The 26,719-nt window shown below is 40.2% G+C and overlaps 1 protein-coding gene across 1 annotated transcript; it reads left to right on the top strand.

Annotated features, from left to right (window-relative positions):
* Positions 1 to 26,050, top strand: scaf4b (SR-related CTD-associated factor 4b). Its single transcript, XM_062552446.1, has 19 exons — positions 1 to 182; positions 1,468 to 1,551; positions 1,653 to 1,697; positions 1,853 to 2,014; positions 2,130 to 2,259; positions 2,375 to 2,514; positions 2,723 to 2,872; positions 2,994 to 3,076; positions 3,184 to 3,250; positions 3,920 to 4,036; positions 5,238 to 5,314; positions 5,509 to 5,732; positions 6,229 to 6,329; positions 12,038 to 12,151; positions 13,156 to 13,312; positions 13,659 to 13,759; positions 23,813 to 23,972; positions 24,496 to 24,582; positions 24,891 to 26,050. Exons 1-19 carry the CDS (start codon positions 153 to 155, stop codon positions 25,460 to 25,462), a joined length of 2,601 nt encoding a protein of 866 aa, XP_062408430.1. The 5' UTR covers positions 1 to 152; the 3' UTR covers positions 25,463 to 26,050.
* The last annotated feature ends 669 nt before the right edge of the window (positions 26,051 to 26,719 follow it).

Consider the following 26,719-nt stretch of genomic DNA (forward strand, 5'->3'; position numbering starts at 1 on the left):
TGTTTCTGAACACACCCCGTTCTGGAGGACGGACATGCGAAAACCGTCGCAACGACGGGACGAGACTATAATTTAACCAAACGCAATTTAGTTAAAACTGAAATCAATCGGGATTATAGAACACGCTTCTAAGAAGCACCTTTAAGGTGACTATGGATGCAGTCAACGCATTTAACACGGAGGTAGGTGCTCTTTTCTTAAGTTGTTCTGAATGGCGTTGCAGCTTCTGCTAGCTAACGTTAGCCATCGGAGTGAACTGACAGGAGATTCAAGGAAAGGCCTTTGGTGGGCCACACGGTCGATAGCTAACGTTGTGATGGCCCACAATCACAGTTGGAATTTCGAAATTATAATATTGAAAAAGAAATAAATCGAGAGTATTGATGTGTTGTTTAATGTATTTGTGTATGGTTTAGCAATGTTATAAATAACCTGGCCATTTCAAGTTGTCATACATAGCTAACGTGACTTGGCAAGCTAAAATACTTAGCTATTTGCTATCTTGCTCACTTGTAATTAGCTAGCCCTCGCAGTGGCTTTTTTAGTTGCTAACTGGGTGGTGTGTTGTGATGATCACAAGCGATCACTCTGCTAACTTTTAGTAAGCGTTGACTACTTAATTGTGTGACTGGTAACGTTAGCTAACTTAAATGTGTTTACAACCTTCTTGTTGTGCCACGTATCTACTGATTCGCAGACTAGCGCAAGTGAACCTTAGCATTAGCAATGTTAGCAAAACAATAGTATCCAACTGGTTAGCCATGTTACACAGGTATGAGAAGAGGGGCGCTGGGCAGATAAGCATGTGCGTTTCTGCTGCAAACTGTTGCACATCTAATGTTAACAGTATCTTGTCCAACCAACCTTACCTTTGTGATTTCCCAGAGTATTTCAGGCTGTAACGTCAATTATTTTAACTAATTAATAGTTTTCTCGTAACAGTTACATCACTTTACACTCAAAATATAATCACAATTTAAAGTATTGGCATGAATGGTATTTGCATCCCGAGTGATTTGGCTGTAGCTAACAACAGTCAACATTAAGTTAACTGTTGTTGGAGTTAGTTTTCTGGAAGAATGTAATGAAGATGTTTACTTCAGCAAGCGACTGGTAACGATATCGCCATCTCTTTTGTATCCCAGAGTTTTGAGAGTTGCCTTTGCCATGTTCATTTCTCTGCTTGTGCGAAATTATCTGAATATAACACACCCAAATGGCACAGAGTATTTGGGTCAAGCTGTTACAAGTTGTGTGTTTTTGCATGCTGTTGGGTTTTCTTTGCTCGGATTGATTACGACTCGGGTAACAAGAGTTTTGTTATTCCGTTAATCCCCCTTTCATATTCAGTATTCCCTCTCTTATCCATTAAGTGTGCTGACTTGGTAATAATCTACCAACGTTTTACTCAACATGTTAGTTATTTGGTTTTCCACCCCCTGTTTACTTTGTCTTCTTCCTCTGCAGTTATTCTCCATGATAGATATGAAGCCCCCTATTTCTCGGGCAAAAATGATGTCAATAACGAAATCCGCCATAAAGGCCATTAAGGTATGTGAAGTATTTTGTTGTTGATGAACATGTAATGCAAAAAAATAATAATAATCTGTTATTCAATTACTTATGCGTTCCTTTTTTTTTTACTTTGGCAGTTATACAAGCATGTTGTTCAGATTGTTGAGAAATTCATCAAGAAGGTATGTAATGAACATCTCCAACATTATCATAATTTCATACTGTAGTTATTGTGACTTTCTGTAGGTTATGGATGTGTATATCCATGATAATCAGTGTAGCCTATATCTTCCAAATGCGCTCACATTATTATTTATTTTTTTAATGAACTCTCAAGTGCAAACCTGAGTTGAAGATCCCAGGCCTTTATGTAGTGGATTCCATTGTGCGACAGTCTCGTCATCAGTTTGGAATGGACAAGGATGTGTTTGGGCCGAGGTTCTTGAAGAACTTTACCGCAACCTTTCAGAATCTTTATATGTGTCCATCTGATGATAAGGTGGGTCGTTTAGTCAAATACACATCAACAACACAACAGACAATGATAAATGTGAATGTTAAACAAGTATATAAATGTGAATGTTATACAAGTGTTTTCGTCCATCCCTATTCAGAGTAAGATCCTGCGCGTGCTGAACCTTTGGCAGAAGAATGGTGTTTTCGGTATGGACATCATTCAGCCCCTTTTAGACATGGCCACTGGTACTCTGATGCCTGTGGTGGAAAATGGCCTTCCAGCTGCAGGTAATTAATTACATGCTGTCTACAAAGAGCATCCGTTTTGTATCCCAGCGTACTATTGTGAAACAATGTAAGAAAATGGTAATAACAAGGCCTATGTCCACCTCCCTCCCCACAGCATCCCCAGCCCCTGCGGTACCGGCGGAGATCCCACTGCCCGTCACTAGTGCCTCCATCGTGCAGGCGCTGCCCCAGCTTCAGAACTCTGGGGCCCTCGCAGCCGTGGCTCAGCTCTTCCAGTCCTCACAGGGTCAAGAGGTAGGCTGGGATACTGTCACTTAATGCTAAAAGTTATGTTTTGTGTGTGTGTGTGTGTGATTTTTATTTATTGCATGAATATCTGATCTTTCTTTTCTTTCCTATCACCTTTTTTTTTTTCCAATTTACTGCCACATTTGTTGTGTCATTGCTCTTTATTTCTACGCAATCTAATTCAATGTGTGTGTGTGTGTGTGTGCGCGTGCAGTTGCACCAGATCCTACAGACTCTGCAGCAGCCCCAGCCCTCTGTGATGGAGGGCTCAGCTGGTGTAGTGGCAGCTGGGCCACCGATGGCTTCAGCTCAGCCTGTCCCTCACAGTCTTCCCCCTACGGAGCAGAAGAGCTCTTTTGCTAAGGTAGAGCACAGCATCTAGCTCCTCATATCCTCCGGTCAAGTTCCCATGAGTCTTAGATGTTGTATTCATGGTGTCAAGTTAAGAAAGCTTCAAGTGTTTTTTTGTGTGTGTGTGTGTCTAGAAACTCCTTGACCGTTTTGACTATGATGATGAACCAGAGCCTACTGATGATATGAAGGATGATGTGGCTGCTGCTATTCCTCTGTAAGCTATTTTACGCTTTCTAAGCCTAATGGTCTTTCGTAACCTCTTCTCTCATAAATGTGAAGTGCGGACTCTATGTGGAATAATCTTTTTCATCTTTTATTCAGAAATGTGCAATCAAATATGCAGCAACAGATGATGTACCCTCAGTTCCCTGCTCAGATACCTGGCCAGGTACATCATTCATTTATCTATAAAAAAGTAATATCTCAAGACATACACAGCGTATTATGGGCATAATTATCAAATGTTTACTCTCTTGCATCCCTTGTACTTTTCTTGTAGACTATTGGCAAGCGCTCACTGTAGTTGTAGCCTATGCATTTTGGATATCATGGCCGGTATTACTAGTAATGCGAGGAAAAGATGTTTTAATATGAAACAAACCTTGTGTAGTATCTGGGTCTTCAGCTCCTAACAACAATTGTGCTTTTGAAGTCGTTACATTTAGGGGCATGTGGTCATGCACATTCTAAAATATACATCATAAAGCCGTGATATCAAAATGTTTTGTTGATTTGTACTGGTGGTTGTACACATTGCTAACTACAGTTGTGTCTACCCCCATAGATATGTTCTAACAGGGGAGCTACACCAGACGCGTAACTGAAGCGCTCCGTTAGCGACGCGTAAAATCCATTTTGAAGATGGGTCTATTTTTTTCGAATGTACGCGCCACTGTTGCCTCTGGTGTAGCTACTTCCATTGACTACAGTGATAATTAACTGCTGCGACCAGCTGCAACATACGCGTCGCTAACGGAGCGCTTCAGTTACGCGTCTGGTGTAGCTCCCCTGTAAGTCGTGTGGGAAAAACTCACAGCAGCTTTATGTGTCTTTTCAGCCTCCAGGGCAGATGCAGGTGATGGGCCAGTCTCTCCTGCCCCAGCAGCAGATGGGTGCTGTTCCCTTTATGGCCCAGATGGAAGCCAACGCCCCTCCTGCCCCTCAACAGCCTCAGGTACGACACACACTAATACATATGACTTTCAATGCAGGGCATTTTTTTTTTTATAAGTATATTTTTGGGCTTTTTATGCCTTTAATGATAGAATGACAGTGGAGAGTCACAGGAAGTGAATGGGTGAGAGAGTAGGGGAGGGATCCGGAAAGGACCACGGGGCGGGAATCGAACCCGGGTCGCCGGCGTGCGGTGCAGGTGCCCCAGCCAGTCGCGCCACAGCTGGGGCCTGGCATTTGTTTATTTATTTTTTGTAGGATTAGTTTTGACATTTCCAAGCCCATGGGCAATCAAATAATTGTTTTATCATTGTTTATCCTCTCAGCCACTGCCGTCCGCTTTGGGCATTACAGTTAAATTTTAGCTTTTAAAGCATAAATGTCCCAATATTTTTGGTGGCAACGGCAAGGGAAAAAAACAATCCATCCTCCCCTTGCAGTGCAGAATGCAGATGGCTGTTACATTGTTGAGTAAAGCATTGATCATGTTAAACTATGGTGAGGATGTAATTTAGGAACAAAATGCAAATCCTAGTTATAACTACACCTGGACTGTGTGAAAATAAGCATGTTAATTGTTGCGATCAATGTCTAAAATGTGTTAAGACGTAGGCCAATTTACTTAGGCGCCTGGTATTTTGATCATTTCTGTTTGTGTATCCATAAGCTAATGGTTAAATTGTCTCTATGGCACGGTTTCCAACATAAGATACACTTGACACAGAGATTTAGATTATTTCACAAATTGATATAAGTTTGTTGAGCACACAAGTCGCACACTGCATAGCCACCACAACTGACCTAGTCGTGAGCTTTTACCAAAGTAAAAGCCTGCTTCGGTGCATTTTCGTCCTAAATCTGTCAAAATAAAAGTATCTTCACACTTTCCACACTGCATGTCTTTTCGAGCTGACAGTCATTTAGGGCCATCAGAACTGCACAGGAGAGATGGTGGTATTGAAACACGCTTCCCTTTTGTTATTTTTCTAGAATTTAGGATGTATGTGATTTTCTTTTTGGTCAGGCAGATTGCATGCCCCAAACACCCTCAGTCCCTTTGGGCTTGATGAATATCTTTTTAGCTCTGTAGCCATCTGCGTTGTTGGCCAGTGCTAAATGCTAATGCCTTTTATTCAAGCTGAACTGTATTTATTAATGCATAAGGTCTGTTGCTTGAATGGCTAATGTCTCTGATTTTTCAGGTGGCTGTTGTGGAGGCTGAACCGCCATCGAGGCGAGACCGAAAGGATGACACAAGAGGAAGGAGATCACGATCAAGGTTTGAATAATTTAAACTGTTGCCATGCTCACACACTAGCAGTCAGCTGCAGACATCGTTCCACGTTGATGTCTGTGAAAATGGCACTTCAGGAATTAGTGCTCATTAGAAACTACAGTCACAGTTAAACCTATGATCTGTGTTTATGCGGTACGGTTCTGATTCTCTCTCTTGTATGCCCCTTTTTCCTCCAGATCGCCAAGGAGGCATTCGCCCTCACGGTCCCGACGGTCACGCTCTGGCTCCGGATCTCGCGCTCGCCGTTCACGGTTCCACCGCTCTCGCTCTCGCTCCAGGGATCGGCGGTCCCGTGACTGGCGATCACCTCGTTCCCGGTCAGAGGAGAGGAGGGAGAGAGAGAGGGAACGAGAGCGGAGGCAGAAAGGACTGCCCCCCTTAAAGAGCAAAACACTAAGTGGTGAGTACGAACTTCTTCAACTAATAGTACTTTTTTTTTTTTGGACTTCTGTTCATGGAGATTCAATTTCATTCTAATAGAACAAATGACTACCGTAATTTCCCGACTATTAGCTGCAGCTTATACATTGATTTTGCAAAAAGGCTTCAGCTATGAGGTTAATACAGGGGGCTAGTTAATATGGTATTTAAAAAGGTTTTGTTTCTTTTAACTTGCATAAAACACTGTCCTGCGGCTTATACACAATGCGGCTTATATGCAGGAAATTACTGTACTGTAATTTCCCGACTATTAGTCGCAGCTTATAGCCTACATTGATTTTGCAAAATTTCCTCAGATATTAGGTTAATACAGGGGGCCAGTTAATATGGTTTTAATATGGTTTTGTTTCTTTTAACTTGCATAAAACACTGTCCTGCGGCTTATACACAATGCGGCTTATATGCGGGAAATTACTGTATCGTGAATTTGAAATGTTTTTGTTGTCATCCTGTAGTGTGCAGCACCACACTGTGGGTGGGTCAGCTGGACAAGAAAACTACACAGCCAGACATATCATCACTACTGGAGGAGTTCGGTCAGATTGAGTCCATCAATGTAAGTCTTTTTTTAATTTGGCATACCGACGTCAATCAGATATCTTGGGTTTCGTTACATTAGGTTTGCTAATGGAGTACATGCTCTAGACTCTGTGGTCAGGTTCAAAAGGTAAAATGCCTGTTCTTATGAGATTTGTATGTTGTTGTGTGATGTCCAGCTTTTACCAGATAAGTGGTTACTTGGAAGAATGTATCCCTAGGACAAAATATTCACTAAACTTGTGTATGTATTGAATGTACATACATGCTTGTGGGGTCTGTCGTCTGAATTCTAGGGGGAAGTACTCTTGAGAAAGTAAACTATTTAAATCTAAAATTGTTATCTGATCGTTGTTTAGGCAGACACATCAGGGTTAGAAAGTCTCCCCTCCTCTGCCCCCTTTGCTTCCCATATGTTATTTCCTTATAGCTGAATATCTTTTGAGCATTTCTGACAAAGTTGAAGCACTTCTGCTTTTCTGTGCTTGGAGGTTCATACCGCCCTGTAATCATAATGTATATATTTTTATATACCATGTTGACTATTGCTCTATTACCCTGCCCACCTAGTATCTCCGCTCATTTTTATTTTACTGAGTGATCCTAGTCTTGCTCCTCTCTATGCGGTTACATTTCCCTCGGCCACCAGGATGGCACTCCAATCAGTGATGAGAGGGGATGATGATAGTTTCGAAATTGAAAGTGGCTGTGGTTGTAAATAGTAGTAGCAAGCAACACCTACACACCTTTAACAAAAAAAAAAAAAAAATGCTCTTGGAACAATGTGTACATTTCTACAGCAACAGTAAATTCTTGACTATATATGCTCTGGGTTGTGTGATTCACCTCACTGTGTGTTCACTGTGTGCTGTGTGTTCGCTAATTCGGTTAAATTGGGTTAAATGCAGAGAACTGAATTTCCCTCACGGGATCAAAAAAAGTATATATTCTATTCTATTTTTTGAGTTGTTATTGGTTTATAAAGGTTAGGTGAAGTAGGAGGGAATAATAAGAATCTATGATCAATACGATTGCTTAGGCTGGACCAGTGACTTTAAAGTTAGCACAAAGTCAATGCCCATTATAATGCTATGGTTGAAAACATTTCCCAATAGTGAATACCTTCATGATGTGAAACAAAGTATTGAGTCTGGTGAAACCAGGCTTGCAAGTATGGGTTTGATTATGCGTTTTTGTTGCTTTAGTGTTCTGAGTTCTGTGTGGGGAAGCTTTTAAGTGCAGTTGAATGTTAAATATTATTTTATTATGTAAATGCAGTGTTTTTTTTATTTATTTTTCCCTCAGCACACATATCTAATCAGTAATCATCACGTTGGCCTTAGATTGAGTGCAAATCATCTAGTGTTTATGTTGGGTGCAGAGTGCAGACTATACAGTGCAGTGGTGGTGCAGGACGGTTAATCTCTGACACTAGGGTGGTTTGTGCTGGCAAGGATTTGGTTTATCTGGTTCATGCCCAGAATCATACAAAATGCAAGCCAATGTGTTTTTTTTTTGTTGTTGTTTTTTTGGTTGTTGTTTGTTTTGTTTAACTATGGCATAACGTGTACTAAAGTGATGAATCATGATTGCAAACAGCTGTGTGTGATATCTGCATGGCAAATTTCACAATAGGTCATTCTGTGCCAAATCGGACAGAAACAGCTGCACTGTCTCAGACTTTGGTCAAATTTTGTGTACATAATGTTTAGGTCTCAAAATGAAGATTGTTAAATGTTTTGTGCAAATATTTTGTTCAAGTTCCTCATTTTCATATTTTCTTTGGCCTTGTATTGTTATACTCTAAAATGCCTGGTCTTGGGAGCTATGTTTGGACATTGGTTTCTTAAAAAGAGTGTTATTCCTAGCCTGCCCAAACTTTGCTTAAAGGAACACAAACATATTCTCAGTATGAATCGACCATTAAAAGTTGTACTACATGCCTACTGTTTTGTAAGGCCTTTAGAAGTCTAGCTTTAAAAACAATATGGTATTATACTCTGTGATATTGAGGGCATTATGAACCATTTTTGTACCTACAGGGCATCAATCAGTATTTTATCTACCAATACAATACTGTCGGCACGGATGTGCCAATATTTGAGGTATCCACTGTGTATGAAAATGTATGTGGGTATAGTGCAGTGTTAAATATTTTAGTTATAAAGTCTCAATGTCGGATCATATTACCCTACTTTATTTATAATTTATTATTAATTGTTGGACTTCATAGTTCATCGTGTAATGCCCCTGTTAGTTCATTCTTGCTCTGGAACACTGCATTATTATCTATGGTGCAATACTGATACTTTGTGCAAATCAATGTATGGACCTTTATTGTGCAACCTCCACATAGATTTTAAAGTTCCTTCTAACTGCCCCACATACCATTTTAGTCCTTAGAAAATGGCCCCAAAAACAAAGACAACAAATGCATACAAAAAACACAGCACGTCATACACACTTTTAATAGTTCAGTCATACTTCGAACATGTTTTGTCTTTCATCCTAGTGGTTGGCAATCAACAACGCTTTTCAAGACATTGGAGATATTTGAAAATGTTTTTTTTAAACAGGCCTTGGTTTTGACATTCATCGGATCAGAAATTGAAAGAGAATTGTTTGATAGGAGCAGGCTTTACTCTTATTTGTCTTTTTAGAGTGCTAAGCCAAGCGTATGATACTGAAAGACCCATTGGTGAAGTTGATTTAGGAAAAATGTTTGCTGCTTCCAATACAGCATGATAGTAGAAGTTTGGGTATGAACAGCTAGGCTACACTATTGGCTAACATTTGAAGTGGTCCATTTTGTGTGTGTGGTTTGTTGAAAGGCAACTTGACATTGCATGCTTCTTCCTGAATCCTCTTATGATGCACTATTGACAACTTAACTGTCACTAATCGTCATCTTACGAATTGGCCTTGTTGTGCATGTTTCACTTTAAATTAAAAGCTTTGAGGAGGACATTTTACCCCTTTTTTAGCACATACCGGTATTTACCCCATACCAAAGATGAAGTACCACCATTATTTTCAGCCCTGTCTGAAGAGGCCTGTTCAGAGTGGCCTGGTCGTGGTTTGTCTGTTGGTAGCCACACCAGATATCTAAATATGTGAGAATGTGTGAAAGCACTGAAAAACTGACATTTTAATATTGTGAAAATCTTATAAAATTACAGCGTATATAAAAAATATCACCTGTCATCATCCCCATGAAAATTGTGGATCTTTTTTTAGACTTTATTCAGATAGTAGAGTGAAGAGTGACAGGAAGTGAGAGGGAGAGGGAGAGATGGGGGTGGGACTGGGAAATGACAACAGGGTCAGATTTGGTGAATGTGGTACAAACACTACAGCCGCTTTCACTGCAGCTCCCCTGTCGCACTGTATTTCCAGATAGATGGAAATAGTCCAGACAGAGTATGGAAAGGCACACGTTATGCTCACTTTGTTTTTTACTTTCCTGTTCATCGAAGTCTGTGCATTACCATCTATTGTAGTTGCTGTTAGATTTAAATGCTGCTGAAGCTTAAAAAATATGTATTTAATACACTTCTGTGTAGTTCATAGGTTAACAAGGTCTAAATAGATCATGTTGACCATCATATTTGTAATGTGTATTTATGTCCACGTTTTGTCCTGCTGTTTTACGACATCAGTACAGATGATGTGCTGTGCTATAGCTTCTAGGGTTGGGTATTGAAAGGGTATATTTCGATACCGGTGCCAAATCGATACTTTCAAAACGGTTCCGGTTCCTAAACGGTAATTAAATCGGTACTTAAAAAAAAAAAAAAAGAAAACAAGTTTTTATGATGATTTTTTTTCAAGAACCAACCAACAATATTTTAAGCTAAAAGCTTTCATAATAGGCCTATACAAATAATAAAACAAAAAAGTCACATATTATTACACATATTATAGCCTAAGGCCTAGGTGAAATTTGACCAACAGCATATTAAGCAGTAGCCTACCTTGAAAACCACAAAACATGAAAGACTTGACTGTTTGCAACTTTGCACTTTTTTCTTCATTCTACCTAATCTGGTATTCCAGATGAATGTGTTGAATTGTAGGCCTACATGTTATGGGAGGGTAGTAGGCTATATGTTTTGTGTGGGTCCCTCACCCTACTATGGGGTGGACAGAAGAATGGGGATGAGTGATTGTGTGTCTGCAATGTCTTAAATTATTAGCCCTATATTCTTCCAATTTCGTTGTATTCTGTGCAATGACATTAAGTATTCAATTCAATTCAATTCAATTCAAAATAAATAACCCAATGTTTAATGTATTTTTAACAGGTCATGTTACATGTAATGCATTCATTTAACTCATAAACATCGCATTTATCTATCGTTACTTTTTTGGCAACCGGCTAAACAGCAACCACATAGCAGGCCTACTAGGAGATTGATAGGCTACTCAATGCCGTCTTACAGAGAAAAATACGTCATACTTCCACGTTTTACTAACCGGAATGCATGCATTTCTCATCAACTTCGCAATCTATCGTTAGGCTACCAGTTAAACAGCAATACATGGATGATCCCCTTCTGCCGTTTAATCGTGTATCACTACACTTGTAGGCTATGTAAATATACATGTAGGCTTTATTAATTTTACCGATGACTTTTACCCATAGACAGTAAAAGTCTGCCTAAGAAACGTCTCTGCTAAAAGCATGAGTTTTCCGTCCATATCAACTGTTGCCAGAGTAAACAAAACGATTCAACTAGCATTGCACTGCAGACGTTGACTAGCATTTTAAACAGCAAGTTTCTGCCGTTTTTATGGGACAACTGATCATATCATTCTCCCGTTTATGCATCTCATTAACGTTTGCTTTTGCAAGCAACACCCATTGTTGATGATGCATCGGTTCCGAACTGGTGGAAATGCGGGCAGCGGGTAGGTTCACTAGCACCACGGTTCAAAGACTTTCGAAGGCTGCACCTGTTCAACAACACCAGGTTAGCTGTCAGTAGAAAACAGCCTTCAGTGGTGTGTGCAGACTGTGCACTGACGCTGCCGTTTTAACAGTGAACACCAGTGAGCGCGATTAAGCAGCTGCATATTTAATGAGGCACCGAAATGAGGCACCGAAATTCACATTGTATTTCGGGATGGTTACTACCGTTGATGTTCGCCCCGAGTACGTACTTGTACCGAGTGTCGGTACCCAACCCTAATAGCTTCTAATGAGAAGTGGTGGTCATCTATTTTTATACTTTACCAGAGGGTAGGGATGTGGTGTATGTATGAATAGTTGTATGATACATATAGATAAATTTTATGTATGTGTATATATGTATGCATTGGGTGTATGGTACTATTTGAGGTGGTGGCTACATGAAATATTTTACATTAATGCAGCTTAATTATCATAGTACTTTTAAAAGATTCCATTGTGTAGTATTGTGTTTTTACCTGTACCTGAAATGTATGTCTTTTTTGGCTTGTAGCCAGCGCCTCTAGCCTAAGGACACCTTTTAAGATGTAATTCCTTAGAAATCCCTTGTTGAGGGAAAGAGTGCAGTTCCCTCTTGCATATCTAAATACTACATTCATCATTGCAGATACAGTAGCTAGCCTATCTTACTGCTCTCACACTCCTACGTCATGCACCTAATGCCTGCCTGTTTGCCTGATGAGTTGGCATGTCCATTTTCATCCATTTTGATTTGTGGTAAATATGTTTTTTCCTTCTTTGGTTTGCCCCTTCAGATGATTCCCCCCAGGGGCTGTGCCTACATCGTCATGGTACACCGGCAGGACGCCTACAGGGCTCTCACCAGCCTCAGCAGGGGCACTGTCAAGGTCAACCAGAAACCCATCAAGGTACGCTCCTTATGGCCAGTTATGAAATAAGACACCATACTCTTTAAAGGGATATTCCGCCATTTTTGGAAATACGCTCATTTTCCACCTCCCCTCGAGCAAAACAATCGATAGTTACCTTGTTCCCGTTCATCCAGCCATTCTGTGAGTCTGGCGATACAACTTTTAGCTTCAGCCTAGCATAGATCATTGAATCGGATTAGACCATTAGCTTCTTGCCTACTAGCTTCATGTTTAAAAGTGACTAAGATTTCTGGTAATTTTCCCATTTAAAACGTGTCTCCTCTCAAGTTAAAAAGTGCAAAAAGACCAACTGAAAATTAAACCTGGCGTTTTTCTAGGCTGATTTGACATGGAACTACACTCTCATCTGGCGTAATAATCAAGGCAACTTGCAAACGTACCATAGGCGCAGTGATATCGTACGCAGCATCTGAAAATAGTCCTCATAGACAACAAGCAGTAGTAGTGCCAGTAGTTTGCAAGTTGCCTTGATTATTACGCCAGATGAGAGTGTAGTTCCATGTCAAATCAGCCTAGAAAAACGCCAGGTTTCATTTTCAGTTGGTCTTATTGCACTTTCTAACTTGAGAGGAGACACGTTTTAAATGGGGAAATTACCAGAAATCTTAGTCACTTTTAAACATGAAGCTAGCAGGCGAGAAGCTAATGGTCTAATCCGATTCAATGATCTATGCTAGGCTGAAGCTAAAAGTTGTATCGCAAGACTCTCAGAATGGCTGGATGAACGGGAACAAGGTAAATATCGATTGTTTTGCTCGAGGGGAGGTGGAAAATGAGCGTATTTCCAAAAATGGCGGAATATCCCTTTAAGGCACGAGGTGTGACGCTTTACAAAGCTGTGCCAAACTGCAAATTGGACAAAGCCAGTGTTTAGTATAGCAATTCTGATTTGATTGTAAGAGCAATTGAATCTGTTTTGGTTAAGAGTTTCCTTGTAAGCTTTAATATAATTGAGTTTTAAACAACATCTTCTTGGCTAGATTGCCTGGGCCTTGAACAAAGGCATAAAGCCGGATCTGAAGAAGCTGTGGGACGTAGAGCGTGGAGTCACATACATCCCCTGGAACAAGGTGAAGGTGGATGACCTGGAGAACTATCGGGAAGGAGGCATGCTGGATGCTGAGACACTATGTCCAGGTAAACATTAGCTTTGTCTTAAATGACTATTGCATTACATTATGCATAATATATTTGTTACAAGATAATAAGCATATTAAATGTTTAATCCATAGTAATTATGTCAACCTGTTGTTCAAATTGTTATTATTTTCCAGAATGTGTAGTTGGAAGAGAAAGTGCTTGGCCTAATTGTCATGTTAATGTAAAACCTGAAGGGAAATGAAATGGAACATAATGAAATGTAATTTGAAAACGATTAAAAGAAAGAAATTCAATATGACAACCATCAGACAGCCATTTCTGTGTAATGTCTTGATTTATTGGATAGTAATGTGTGTTGCTCGGCTTGGTTGTGTGTGTGCAGACTGGGACAGCTCCGTGAAGGACTTGGTAAAGCCTGGAGCAGGAAGCCTCGGAGGCCAGGACGAGCAGCGGAAGGAGGAGCACTCGGCGCCTACTGTACAGGTAAAAGCTGGAGGGTTTCAAATGGAACTCCTCAGGAATTGTCTACGTCTTGTCCTTATGTACTGTCTAGTTCTTTCTCATCTTTTGTTGGTGGCACGTGTAGTTTGTTTGAAGGTACTATGCTATGGCTGTGAGTTGCGTCCTCAGTATTTATTAAAACAGAAGTTTTACCTCCTATTTACTTTTGTTTGTTGTCTAACAACATAATAGATGCAATAAACATACACCACTTGAAGTAGAAAGACTAGGGTACTTAATCGTCAACCATTTAGACCAAAGATACTTTTTTTGTCGATTCCCTGTAGTAGACAATAGCACACAACATCTGCATAGTAGGCAGTAGCACATAACTCTTGCAGGACATTGAGGAACGTGCTTGATGTATGATGTGTTTCTTAAATGCTCTCAGGCAGTTAAGTCCTATGCTAGAGACCGTAAGAAATCTCTTGATTAGGCAGTCATTGAATCCAAATGGAAGTTATCATTTAAAAGCCCTCATGCACTTCAATAACCAAGAGCAAAGTCAGTTTTGTATCTATTCATTGTCTTTTTTACGATGAGAATTGGGTGGGTTGAGGAACGTGGCATGAAAATTCCAATAAAGGTTTTTAACTGAGTTTGGATAATTGGTCCTCCGACTGTTTGCCAGTGAAACGTTCTCTCTGTATTTTCTATCATCTGTGTAATGCTGGTCGAGGGTCACTGGAAAAGGTATCATAGCACCACAGAATGGTATACACAGATTTTACTGGTGTTGTATCATTGATTGGTGGGATTGCAGAAAAATATGTTGCACATCAACATACCAACCAAAAGAGGAAACAAAGTTAGAAGTAATCATTAGTGGTCTGGAAATGCTGTTCTTGGCCTGGTCACACCCATATCTTGCCCTTGGCGACATTTTGCAGTAGGAATATGCATTTATGAATCATATCCAAGCTGTGCATTATTGAACAAGTGGATGCTGGACATCTTTTTGGACACCGTTTGCTATATCCAGCTTCTACATACAGTAAAGTGCAGTCGGGAGTCCACAACATCAGGTAGGACGTGCAGGAATATCAATTTGCCCGTTGTTGTTGACTCACGCACATGAAATGATTATCTGCTGGGTTCAAATAAGAGTGCAGAGGGAATCTTCAGACACTGAATGTTGGCTTAGTAGAAGCTGTTGGGACATTGGACATATGAAGAATGCTTGAAGATCATATTCTCAGTGAAATGCACTTGAGGGCTCTCTGGTGATGGTAAGGAGCATTCCCTATGCTGATCTATTTTTCCTTCGACCATCATTACTTACGGAAATATTTGTTTCATATCCAATGGACATGAATATCTTGAGATGGCCACAGGTAGCTTGTAGGCTGCTGTGTAGTAACATTTTGGAGGGTCATTGGCTAGTGTTCTCTGACAATGAGGCTGTAATAGGTGTATCTGTCGTCACTCCGATCACTCAAGGTGTCCGTCATTAGAAAGAAGATTAGTTTGTTGACATGTCGGGTTGAGGAAAATGTATAATGGTGTTTGGTTCTTAAGCTAATGTACTAGAATGTAGTTAATGTTAATTTTGAAACAAACTAAAATGAATCTGTTTTAGCCCACTATTCCCTGTATTCAGCAGTTACAAGATGCAGTGCATCAGTACTGCATCTATTGCAACAAAACCGTTACAGAAGACACATTTTGAGCAGAATAACAAAAATGAGCAATTGTTTGCTGTTAAAACTCGGAAAAGTTGGCTAACCTTATCAAGAAGAACATGCAGCTACGTTCCACCTAAACGGTTAGCGTAATCAAACACATAGAGGAATTTGTTTTATTTGCAAGCCAAATTATTTGCTATTGATAAGTGTTCCAGAATACACTGAACTGTTTTCTTATATTAGGTTGATTCCATTACTTGACAATGAATAGAGAGATGAGATGAGATTTTGAATTGTGTATAATTGACTTCAAGAAGTGTTGCACTACATTAACAAAAAGGTCACTGTAAAATGGCAAACATCTTATTGTGATGTATGTGTAAAGGGGGAAAATGGCACCACACGAGTTATTCTGATAATTTGCCTCACAAACAAAATAAGAACAAATAGTTAGTAATACAATTAGTTCGTTTTCACATTGCGTTAGGAGAACATGCTGTTAAGAGACTGCTAAATAATACCTGGCTTTGTACAAAACCCCACTTTAGCACTTTAATTTATTATAAACTGGTTTGTCAATGCCTCCACCTTGACAATGGCCCATCTATCAAAAGTAAACCTACTTAAACTTCAAAAAACATCAGATTGACAGAATACCCTGTATTGGAGAGAAATGTCTGGTGTCATTAATTGCCAATACTTGGTCTCTGAAAATGTTCTTAGCTTCTCACAGAAATGTACATATTTTTGATTTCTCCTGAAAAACATCACATGTTCACGATCAAATCCATCAACCAACGATCTCTTATCTTCACTTTTACTTACACAAGAAATGCATTCTTCAGTCCCAATTATCAGCAAAAATGCAGTGTCAGCAGGGAGGAAACAGTTACAGTTACAGTTAGGTTGCTTAGCAGCACTTGCATACACCATACATTATTGCTTTGGAACACAAATGAAAATCGTGGATTTGTTGGCCCTTTGCTGAATCGTGGGAGGACGGCTGAAGCGGCAAACCTTAATCTGTCTGTTTCCACATGGATGTGTCTCTTTTCCTCTTTCTGGATGCTTAACAAGATCGGTGAGTTGTATTCAGCCTGTATGGCCTACCAATGGTTGCATTTGAAGGCCAGGCCAGGATGTTGATGTTTTGTCTGATCAGTCTTTGCCTCTGTGCGTTTTTAAATACGCTGTTCATGAGGCAATTGAAAGAAGATTCCCAAGTAAATATGAAAACAACATAAACAAATATTTAATTAATTTTCTGTTTTTAAAGTATCCACTACTTTTCAATCAGAAAACCAGTCAGTTCTCTCTTTTTTCAAAACCGCTGTAATATCATCCACGCTTGGCTGCATAAGTTCCATGTAAAGTGTGCCATCTTTCCATTTGTGGCTGTGGTGTCACTGAGATTTATCAATATTTCAACCGCAAAGTAGATTTCATCATGATGAACTTTACACCCACACACTTTGACTGGAAAAGTGATGGTTACGTCTAAATGGCGAAGATTTCCATATATTGTGCACAACTGGAAAAGGCATTCATCCTTATTTTTAAATCTCACCTAATGGCATTATGCACTTTCTAAGATTAAGATGTCACTAAAAGACTTTTGACATTATGAAAACAATAGGTCTGTGATTTTTTAAAATGGACATCAATCTATTCATTTTTGATTCTGAAGTGTATATGGTACACGATTCTCTGAGATCATGAAGCATGTTGTGGGTAGAATACAGAACCAATGCTTTATTTCTACCAGTGTCGTTATGAGGACCGTTTCAAAAAGTGTCCTGTTTTAGTGGATGTAAAATGTAAATACATGCGTTTAGAATCAAAACAAGCCATTATTTCTAAAAGACTTTTGACTTTATGAAAGAAAATCCAACAATAGGTCTGTGATTTTTAAAATGGACATCAATCTATTCATGCCATTTTTGATTCTGAAGTGTATATGGTACACGTTTCTTTGAGATCATGAAGCATGTTGTGGGTAGAATACAGAACCAATGCTTTATTTCTACCAGTGTCGTTATGAGGACCGCTTCATAAAGTGTCTCGTTTTAGTGGATGTAAAATGTAAATACATGCGTTTAGAATCAAAACAAGCCATTATTTCTAAAAGACTTCTGACTTTATGAAAGAAAATCCAACAATAGGTCTGTGATTTTTAAAATGGACATCAATCTATTCATGCCATTTTTGATTCTGAAGTGTATATGGTATACGTTTCTCTGAGATCATGAAGCATGTGGGTAGAATACAGAACCAAGGCTTTATTTCTACCAGTGTCGTTATGAGGACCGTTGCAGAAAGTGTCTTGTTTTAGTGGATGTAAAATGTAAATACATGCGTTTAGAATCAAAACAAGCCATTATTTCTATAAACCTGTAGCATTGGAAATGCTTGCAAACGTCAAAGAAATGTACTTATTTTTTTGCAAATCACAATGCATCATGTGAAACCGTTAAACTACAAATAAAGCACTAATTAATCATATAACTATTTTTAAAAAGATTGCGGGTCATCTCCTCGGCAAGTAGTGTTTGGAAAAAGTCTGGTGGGAAACCACTAAATAAATAGGTAAGAGGGAGCAAAACTACTTTATCTGTCATTGGTGAGACATTTCCTTGGAGAGAGATTCTAGAAGGTGGCCGTGAGAATCCGCCAGGGCCTCACTAAGGTGAGTCGAGGATGTTATGGGATATGGATGACGAGCGTTTTCCTCACATTGGAATGGCCAGCAAACTTCAGTGTTTGAGAGGTAATCGATGTAAAACTGATGAAACCAGTTGGGAGGAAAGAGATATGGAATCATCCTTAACCTTGGTATAGCAGTTTTGCATTGGTGTACTTGGTTGTAGAGCTCTCAAACTGTTGTACATGCAGGCATGTATTGGTGTTAGTTCTGTCAGGCTATGGTGTTGCATTGAATGCATTCACTTTTTGTAAGATTAGTCATTTTCAGAATATCTTTAGCACACCACTGAAACAACACTCTAATATGCATTGCTGTTTTTTAACATTCAAGTGATGTGGGGTTTTAGGTCTTGTGTTTTCAGTAGCTTATTATTGAACTTGCCCTATCCAGATTGAAGGATATTGTGTCACCAGATAAAATCATCTTTGCATTTCAAACATATGCACATTGCATAGCGAATGAAATGAACACTTGATCTCATGTGCCCGTGGGCCTCCGCCTATCACCCAGGAAGCAGACAGTAGGCATTGCTCGGGCCTCGCTCGCTGGCTGGCCGGACCACTTTGCTGCCTTAACTGGTACCCTGGATCCATTGCCCGTGTTCCAGGTTGGACGCAGAGGTGAGGGTAAGAGTAGAGGTCACCCCGCCTATATTGACGACCCACAGTCCATCTGAAAGCACAATAAAAAATGGCAGGCAGCAGTGTTTATACTACCATTCAGTCCACCTACATGTAGCTGATTTGACTGAAGTATTCTTAGTGGGATGAAAAGTATGCTGCTGAAGAATGCCATCTAGTGGAGAGACAGAGTTTGTGTTGTGATGCATGATGTAGTCACAAATGTTTGTGCAGAAATTGGGAGCAAAACATTAACATTGGATATTTTACTAGCAATGTTTAGATTTTAAGCAGATAGCGTGCACCCTGTATAATGTGTCATGTGTAATTGCAAACCAATTTGCAGTAATTCTGTTTTAACAACTATGTATGGGGTCACATCATGGCTTGACACCAATGATTATTCAGACTAGGAGTGCTATGATGGGATATTTACTATTGTTTGTAAGGCTAGAAGGTTATTTATTCAACTGTAGTCGTGCTCGACTAATGCCTAAACCTTTTCAGTATGCATTGATCTCTTAGGGTCTTACTTGAAACTACACGTGAAACTACAGGTATTGAAACAATAATGTTATCTTAAATGGGCACTGCTCCATCTAAGTTCAGTGTTTCAAAATTGTAAAGATTGGGGTATAGACCCTTTTGTTAGTGTGTCATTTCTGTCAATAATCATTTAGAAGAAAATGTATCTGCATTTTAGCACACACTTTATTTTAACACTTGCTACTGAAGAGTAAACTAGATTAGATACTATACATAATGAAAGTTCAACAGACACAAAACTTGTCATTAATAGTTGCTGCATGAATTGTGTGCCATTACTAGTGTTAAAATTGAGTTACATCTGATGGTAATGACACCTTGTGTCTTATAATTCATTCATTCAGTCAGTCAGTCAATCAATCAAATTACAATGCCAATAGCAGTACTCCTAGTCACAGGATATTTACATCCAAATGTCCCACACAGTAGCATTACCCTGGGGAAGGCATACATATCCCTTTAAACCCAGATTTACCTCGTATTCAACATGGTTAATTATATTGCTATACTTGATGGTGATTAGACCGGACATTCACACTAATCACCTGAAAACTCTTGATGAGCTCTTTCTAACGGACAAAATTATAGAAGTACAATTTTTATAAATATAAAGATATTGAACAAAAACAGGTCACCAAGGTCTTAACTGTGAACATACAGAAGCAGTTGTTTTGGCTCTCCTGTAAAATTGGTGAAATGTCACTTCCGCCCTCTTGCCTCTCAGCCCTCGCAATGTTAATTTAAGGGAACACAAATCCCATGAAGAGTGGAAATCTCAACAGCGCAGATAACTGTCCACACAACAACTGCACCGGCTGTCAAAGTTAATTGCTTAATGTTTATTATAATCCCTGAGACAAAATGGAGTTCTGAAGTTGTTAATGTCTTTCCTTGCCAGTTGTAATTGTCACTATACACACTTGGCAGCCCTCCACATTATTCCTGATTATGAAAATTGGTACCCCTGGTATGAAGTAACATTGTGCTTAAATAATGTAAATTGTCACATAAGAACAGGGTAGTAGGACACAGTCCAATAACAAGTACAATGCAGCAGTTGGTAACAAAACAGCAATGCAACATCAATGTAATATCTAAGGTCACCACATAAAGTAGGGGCTGAACTATGTCAGTTTGCTGACTGATCATCCCAAGATGCTGAGTTGCAGTGCATTCCCACAAATACTTCAATTTGAATAGTGAGATTGTACCTCATCAGTTTCTTCTCCAAATAAAACTTGCACATTGAGGGGCATCATATCTGTTACACACAGCAAGGTGTGTGGACTTCAGAAATCTCCGACGCTGCCACTAAAATCAAGAGTTGTTATAATCCCTACATGCTTCATCTGTTGTACTACCAATGGCCTCTTGTCTTATAGCACTGTTTTCCCCTCGTACCATCTGGTGTGTTGTGCCTTTCAACTGTCACTCTGTGTGCTTGTTTGAGGTACCACTCACACATTTGTATTTACCATGTTAAACTAAGCTAACCCTTGCTTATAGCAGTTTTTCCTTGATCATCAAATCATTATTAATATTAGTGCTTTGCGGTATGTCTTAACAATCAGAAACGTCCATCCTGTATTAGAGAAGCTTGCAATCACGACACACTCAGCAATCATTTTGTCTGTTTAGTATTAACCGCCATCCTGGCTGTTTAATGTTAATACATTCCTCTGTATCCCATTTACTATTCAATGCTTGTACATTCCTCTGTATCTCTGAATGTATACAACTTGATGAATCCATCAAATGTATAGTTTGTTTAACTCCTTTGACAGTTTCATGAGAGATGTGAGTATTTGACCAGGACTTGTAGAGATATTACTACTCATATGTAAATCTCATTGTAAACATGTTTGTGAAATTTGAGGTACACACCTTATGTGAGTCTAATTTCAAGAGACCAGTGGTTCCCAATCTGGGGTCCAGGGACCCCATTAGGGGTCATCGGTGATTGCAGGGGGTCCGCACAATGTTTCCTGAGCTGAGGTTGTGAGGTTACCAAAATTATATTTTCGCACATTACTGAAAATGTATAAAATCCCAATAACTCATCCAGTTCGATAATCAAAACTCTGTATAATCCAAATGAAAACATATTTTTGTTCCACATTTAAATTCATGTAGCTATTTATTACCTCTGACCTCTGAACTTGCATAAGCAACCTTCAGGTCGGGCTAGGCCCCGCACGTGTGTGTATGCTGGTAGGAGTTTGGGTAGGGGGCCCTGGTGTGTCTTAGGGCGCTTTCACACCACTAGTTCGATTATTTGGTCTGCTTCAGGTAGTGAAATTGTTATTATGTAGCATATAGACTCCAGTGACGTCCGCTTTCACACCAGAAAACGAACCAAAAATTGGCCTGATTGATTTTTCCTCAATGTTTATCTTCCGGTAGAAATCGGCGCCAATTTTGACTCACTATTTTGACCTACAGTCTATGGTTTGGACCCCAGTTTGCGTTCTCACCAGAGGGACCGCACCAGAGGTCGACTTTTGGTGCGGAGTCAAGCGGACCGAGACCTCCTCTTTTTGGAGGTCTCGGTCCGCTTCTTTTGGTGCGCACCCGAGTGCGATTAATGCTTTCACACCAACGAAAACAAACCGAACTAAGAGGTTTTGGTACGAATGGACCGTTTGGTGCGCACCAAAAGATGTTGGTGTGAAAGCACCTTTAGACACAGGCAAGGGGGCCTACAAGGAAAAAAGGTTGGAAAACACTTTCTTGAGTCATTCTGTTTTTATTAGATTAGATGTTTACATTTTTTAAATAATTATGCACCTGTGAATTACATCACATACTCATACAGATATAATGTAATATCCTCTACATACAACTGCTACCAAGCCTGTATTGTTAGTATTATGTGGCCTACAGACGCATACATGGGTCTACATTCACCACATCAGTAATAACTGGGAGACACAAAGGCAGCCTTTTCATAAATAATACCTTTCAATCCCTTTAAAGCAGATTTTAAGAGTGCTTACACACTGCAGTTCAATTTCAAATACTGTTTTATTATTGCACAGTTGCTCTCAATTAAATTCTGCCTCAAAAGCTGAGATTAAGCATATGTGAGACTATAACTGTAGATGAACCCTGTACACTCAGATTTGATAGAATACTCATATTTGTATGATCGAGACTCAGTCATAAGAATAGTGATGACAGATAAATCAGAATGTGAAAAATTCTGTTAAATATTAATACTAGTATAATGCTCTACATTTTAGAGGCCCATTCTTTTAATCATAACTTTGTTTCAAATGCCAAGTGAAGTAGGCTAGATTCAAAGTTGGTTTCTGATCTGTGACTTAAATAACTGAAGCACTGGTCACTTTGCATATCTCACTGTGGTATGATGGCAAAGCCGTGTGTGTGTGTGTATGTGTGTGTGTGTGTGTGTGTGTGTGTGAATTAATTTACAGTTTGAAATTCCAGTAATGATGAGTTGAAATTGTTCACACACACACACACACACACACACAAAAAACCTTTCTACATTACAGAACAAGCATACTTTATTGAATTAGAGACCAAACTGAATTCCTACATGGATAATAAAATCAACTCTTAAACGGTTGCCCACACATCACATTATCATTGAGTCATGTAAGGACAATTGATATGCCTCTTATTCACTCAGTCACTGTACAGTAATTTTTCAGATATGAGCCATCAGTGTATACAGGATTCCTGTGCACTCGTTGAGAAATACAGTAAAGGACTTGAAAGGCAAAAGCCAATACATGGATATTGGTGGGTGGGAACATGGTGGAGTAGAACATGTTTGCACTACCTTCTAAGTGCTTAATAATGATGGATGTTAATTCCTTGTCTTGTCTACTAGGAGGCTTTGATGAGTATTTTACCAGCAACGTTTGCCAATACTACATTTACGGAGGGATTCCAGTGTGACTGACCATGTGTGTTTAAGCAATGGCAGATGGGATTTAAAGACTCAATAAGCAATGATTTTCATTAAATATATTTTAAGTAATGAGGTTGAAAGTCTGTTTGCTTACTTACATTCATGTGCACAGTTTCAAGTGAGCTAATTTAATATGAGAAGCCTAGGAGCACTAGAGCTGATGGCTTTACTTTTTCATGCTTTAAAGACATTGTTGGTACACTAAAATGATGGACATATTTGTTGTACCAACTAATATCAAAAAATATAACGGCCACTGTCAGACCAAAGTAGTATTATGGTATTGTGTGTGTCTACTGTGTTTTTGTGGCAAACTCAGTCTCTGTAGATGATTGGGTGGGCTTGCCTCACACACATTTTCTCTCCTCCATGACAGCGTGTCACATTCATTCACATCACTTCAGTCACCTTATCCGAGACTGGAATGGATCACTAGCTCTAATTCCATTTGTGGTTCACTGTTCGCAGCGTAGCGAGGCATCTGTGCTCATGAGGAACACATGGGAGGGAGAACTTAGAACCGCTGGGAAAACTGTTTTGTGTATTGTTTAAAGCCTGTGTTTTGAAAAAAGAGCTTCTTGTGCTTATGTTTTGCGTTAGGTGCCCCCTACCCAGTCAGTGGTGTCTGCTGCTAACCCTGCCTTCCCCCATCCAATGGGGCTCCCACCTCCAGCGGGGCTTCCACCTCCAGCCATGATGCAAGGCGGGCCACCTCCTCACTTCCTACCCCCGGGCTTTGACCCCACCAAGATTCCCCCAGGTAAGACACCGCCACTTGGTGCTTCACATACCATAATTTCCCAACTATCAGCCGCGGCTTATACATTGATTTTGAACCTGCATGAAACTTGCTGTCCTGCGGCCTATACACAATGCGGTCTAATACAGAGGAATTTACACCAGATTTGATTTTGAAGGGGTTTTTCAGGCCCTCATCTGACGTCTGACTATCGTTAGCAATAGAATTCCAGAAGAATCAATGTATTGGTTTACACTGGCACGGCTTGACGTGTGTATTACACCGGTTATAAGTAGCGGAAAGCATATTTTTAGAATGTGTGTGAAGCATACACATAAGTAAACGCATGGATAAACACATTGTTGTATCACGTTAGACAGAGGCAGTGTTTACGTTTCAATTCTTGCTTATGTCTTGCATGCAGTGCAAATTCCCAGTAAGAAATAATTGTTGCTTCCTACCCTGCAGCATGCTCCATTGCCGTGAGTATATTGTACACTGCATGTTTCAACATGTGATGATCCTTACCATTTGTTTGATTCAGGATTCCCTCCACCTGGTGCTCTGCCTAATACTGGCCCTCCACCAACTGGACCCCCACCAACTGGCCCTCCCATCAACATGCCACCGAGTAAGTACTTCATCCTGATGTTTTGCTGTTTTTTCTCTCTGTTTTTATCAGAGGTAGACGAGTAGCTGAATAATTCAGTATTTTTGCATTTAGATTATTGATACGTATGTGTGTGTGTGTGTGTGTGTGTGTATGTATGTATCTGCTCCATGTTCAGTCTTTCATGTTATTTTTATTATCTCAATATTCCAATATGAGTTAATTCCATGTTGTATAGCCTCACTATGTTACTGTGCATTTGCCTTGTTGTGTTGATCCTTATAAATTAATTTTCTTGACCCCTTCCCCCCACCCCTCCTCTCACCTAGTGTCGGTACCAGGTACCTCTTCAGAGGATCCACAGAAAGACCAGATGGTTCCAGAGAACGCTCCGTCCGATGCACCAGGAGGTCAGTCCATGAGTCCCCCACCAACAGGAGGCCTCCTCGGGGCCAGGCCTGGCATGATCCCCTTGCAGCGCCCTCCAGGACCCCCACCCCCATTCATGCCACACTTCCCGCCTGACATGCCACCCCCAAACATGCCTCACATGCCCCCTCCAATGATGCCCCGGGGCCCGAACCCCATGATGTTCCGGGAGCCTCCGCCGGGCCGGTTCCGAATGCCAATGCCCCATCCCCCGAGAGACGACTTCCTCCCACCCCCGGATGATTTCCCCCCGGGTCCCATGGACGACTTCCCCCCTCCTCACGGGCCCCCTATGGGACCCGAAGACATGGACGACTGGGAAGGTCCACCGCCACCATGGCACAGGGAACCAGGCTGGTTCAGGGATCAGCCCCCACACAGGGGGAGGGGCGGCCGAGGCTGGGGACGGGACAGGCCAGGGCCCGGGGGTCCACCAGGACGCTTCATGAACCGCCACGAAGGGTTTGACTAGCATCCCGAGCCTGAGCTTACTACTGTAGTTGAACTGTTTGGACATTGAACCACATGTGATTTTGAAACGTGTGGGGAAAAGAGGGACTTAGTTTTTGAGAGAGGTACGCAGTGACAACAGGAAGAGAGGAAATCAGTGCCAATATTTCTGATTTAATTCACAAGTAATCACCAGAGGTTACTTAACTTTAGATTAAATTCCCTCCAGTCCGAGGAACACTAAGTTAACATCACTTACATGAAGAAGGGAACGTGAGTTTGCCTGTCCTTGGAACCACTGTGCTCAGTCTGTTTTGTGAGCTCGAGTATTGTCTAAAAGAATGAAGAATAACTTTGTACATATACAAATGCACTGCTCAATCGTTTTGTATATTTTGAAATAGCTTTTTGTTTGGACTGTACCTTTCTATGTCAGAGCAGGAGATTGCTGTCAACCTTTCTGGAGAGTGTGTGCACCATTGTGTATTTCTTTTTTCTTTCTGGTTTTGACCTGAGGAGCTATGACATTTTTATTGACCAGTAAGGTAAACATGAAGCTGTGTTGCACAGTACTTTTCATCTTTGTTTTTAGTAAACTATTTTTGTATCAGTCTTGTCTTTGTTCAGTCATTTTCAACTTTATTTCGACAATTTAGAGGTCTTCCATCAAATGTAAATAGAAAATAGGTGTTAACATTATGCACATCAAGCTGGGTGTTAACAGCTTCTCAAGGTTATGTACCTAATGTATTGCGGTAGAGGGCGCTATGTTAGAATTTACTATGAAAATTGACCTATGAAATCAAGGGAGGATGCCATTGGACAGACTATGACAGGTTGCATACTTGCCTGTATCTGCTTTTTTTGTGATATATTTTGGGTTTAAAGTCGACCTACATTTTTTGTAATGCTAAACCTGAGCCGTAACGTATGGTTAGCCCTACATGTCGTGACTGAAGATGGGCTACATCAGATCACCTGATGCAAATAGAGAAAATATCTTGAATTTAAATCCAAATTCAAACTCAGATCATTAGATGCAGGTGACCTGGAAAATAATATATTCTCCATCACAGTAGCCTTCGATTATCATGCCCTGTCGTCACCAAATGATTTTAAATTCAGTGTCACCTTCGTGTAGGCTACGTGACATACATGCATGAGAGAGGATGAGAGGCAATAGTAGGTTTATATCTAGCAACATCGGTTTTGGCTTCTCTCCTAGTTACAAAAGTGTCTACAAGTGTGAAGGCTCGGATTGGCTCGTGCACTAAGTTAG

Source organism: Sardina pilchardus, chromosome 13, assembly GCF_963854185.1.
Source record: "Sardina pilchardus chromosome 13, fSarPil1.1, whole genome shotgun sequence".
NCBI lineage: Eukaryota > Metazoa > Chordata > Actinopteri > Clupeiformes > Clupeidae > Sardina > Sardina pilchardus.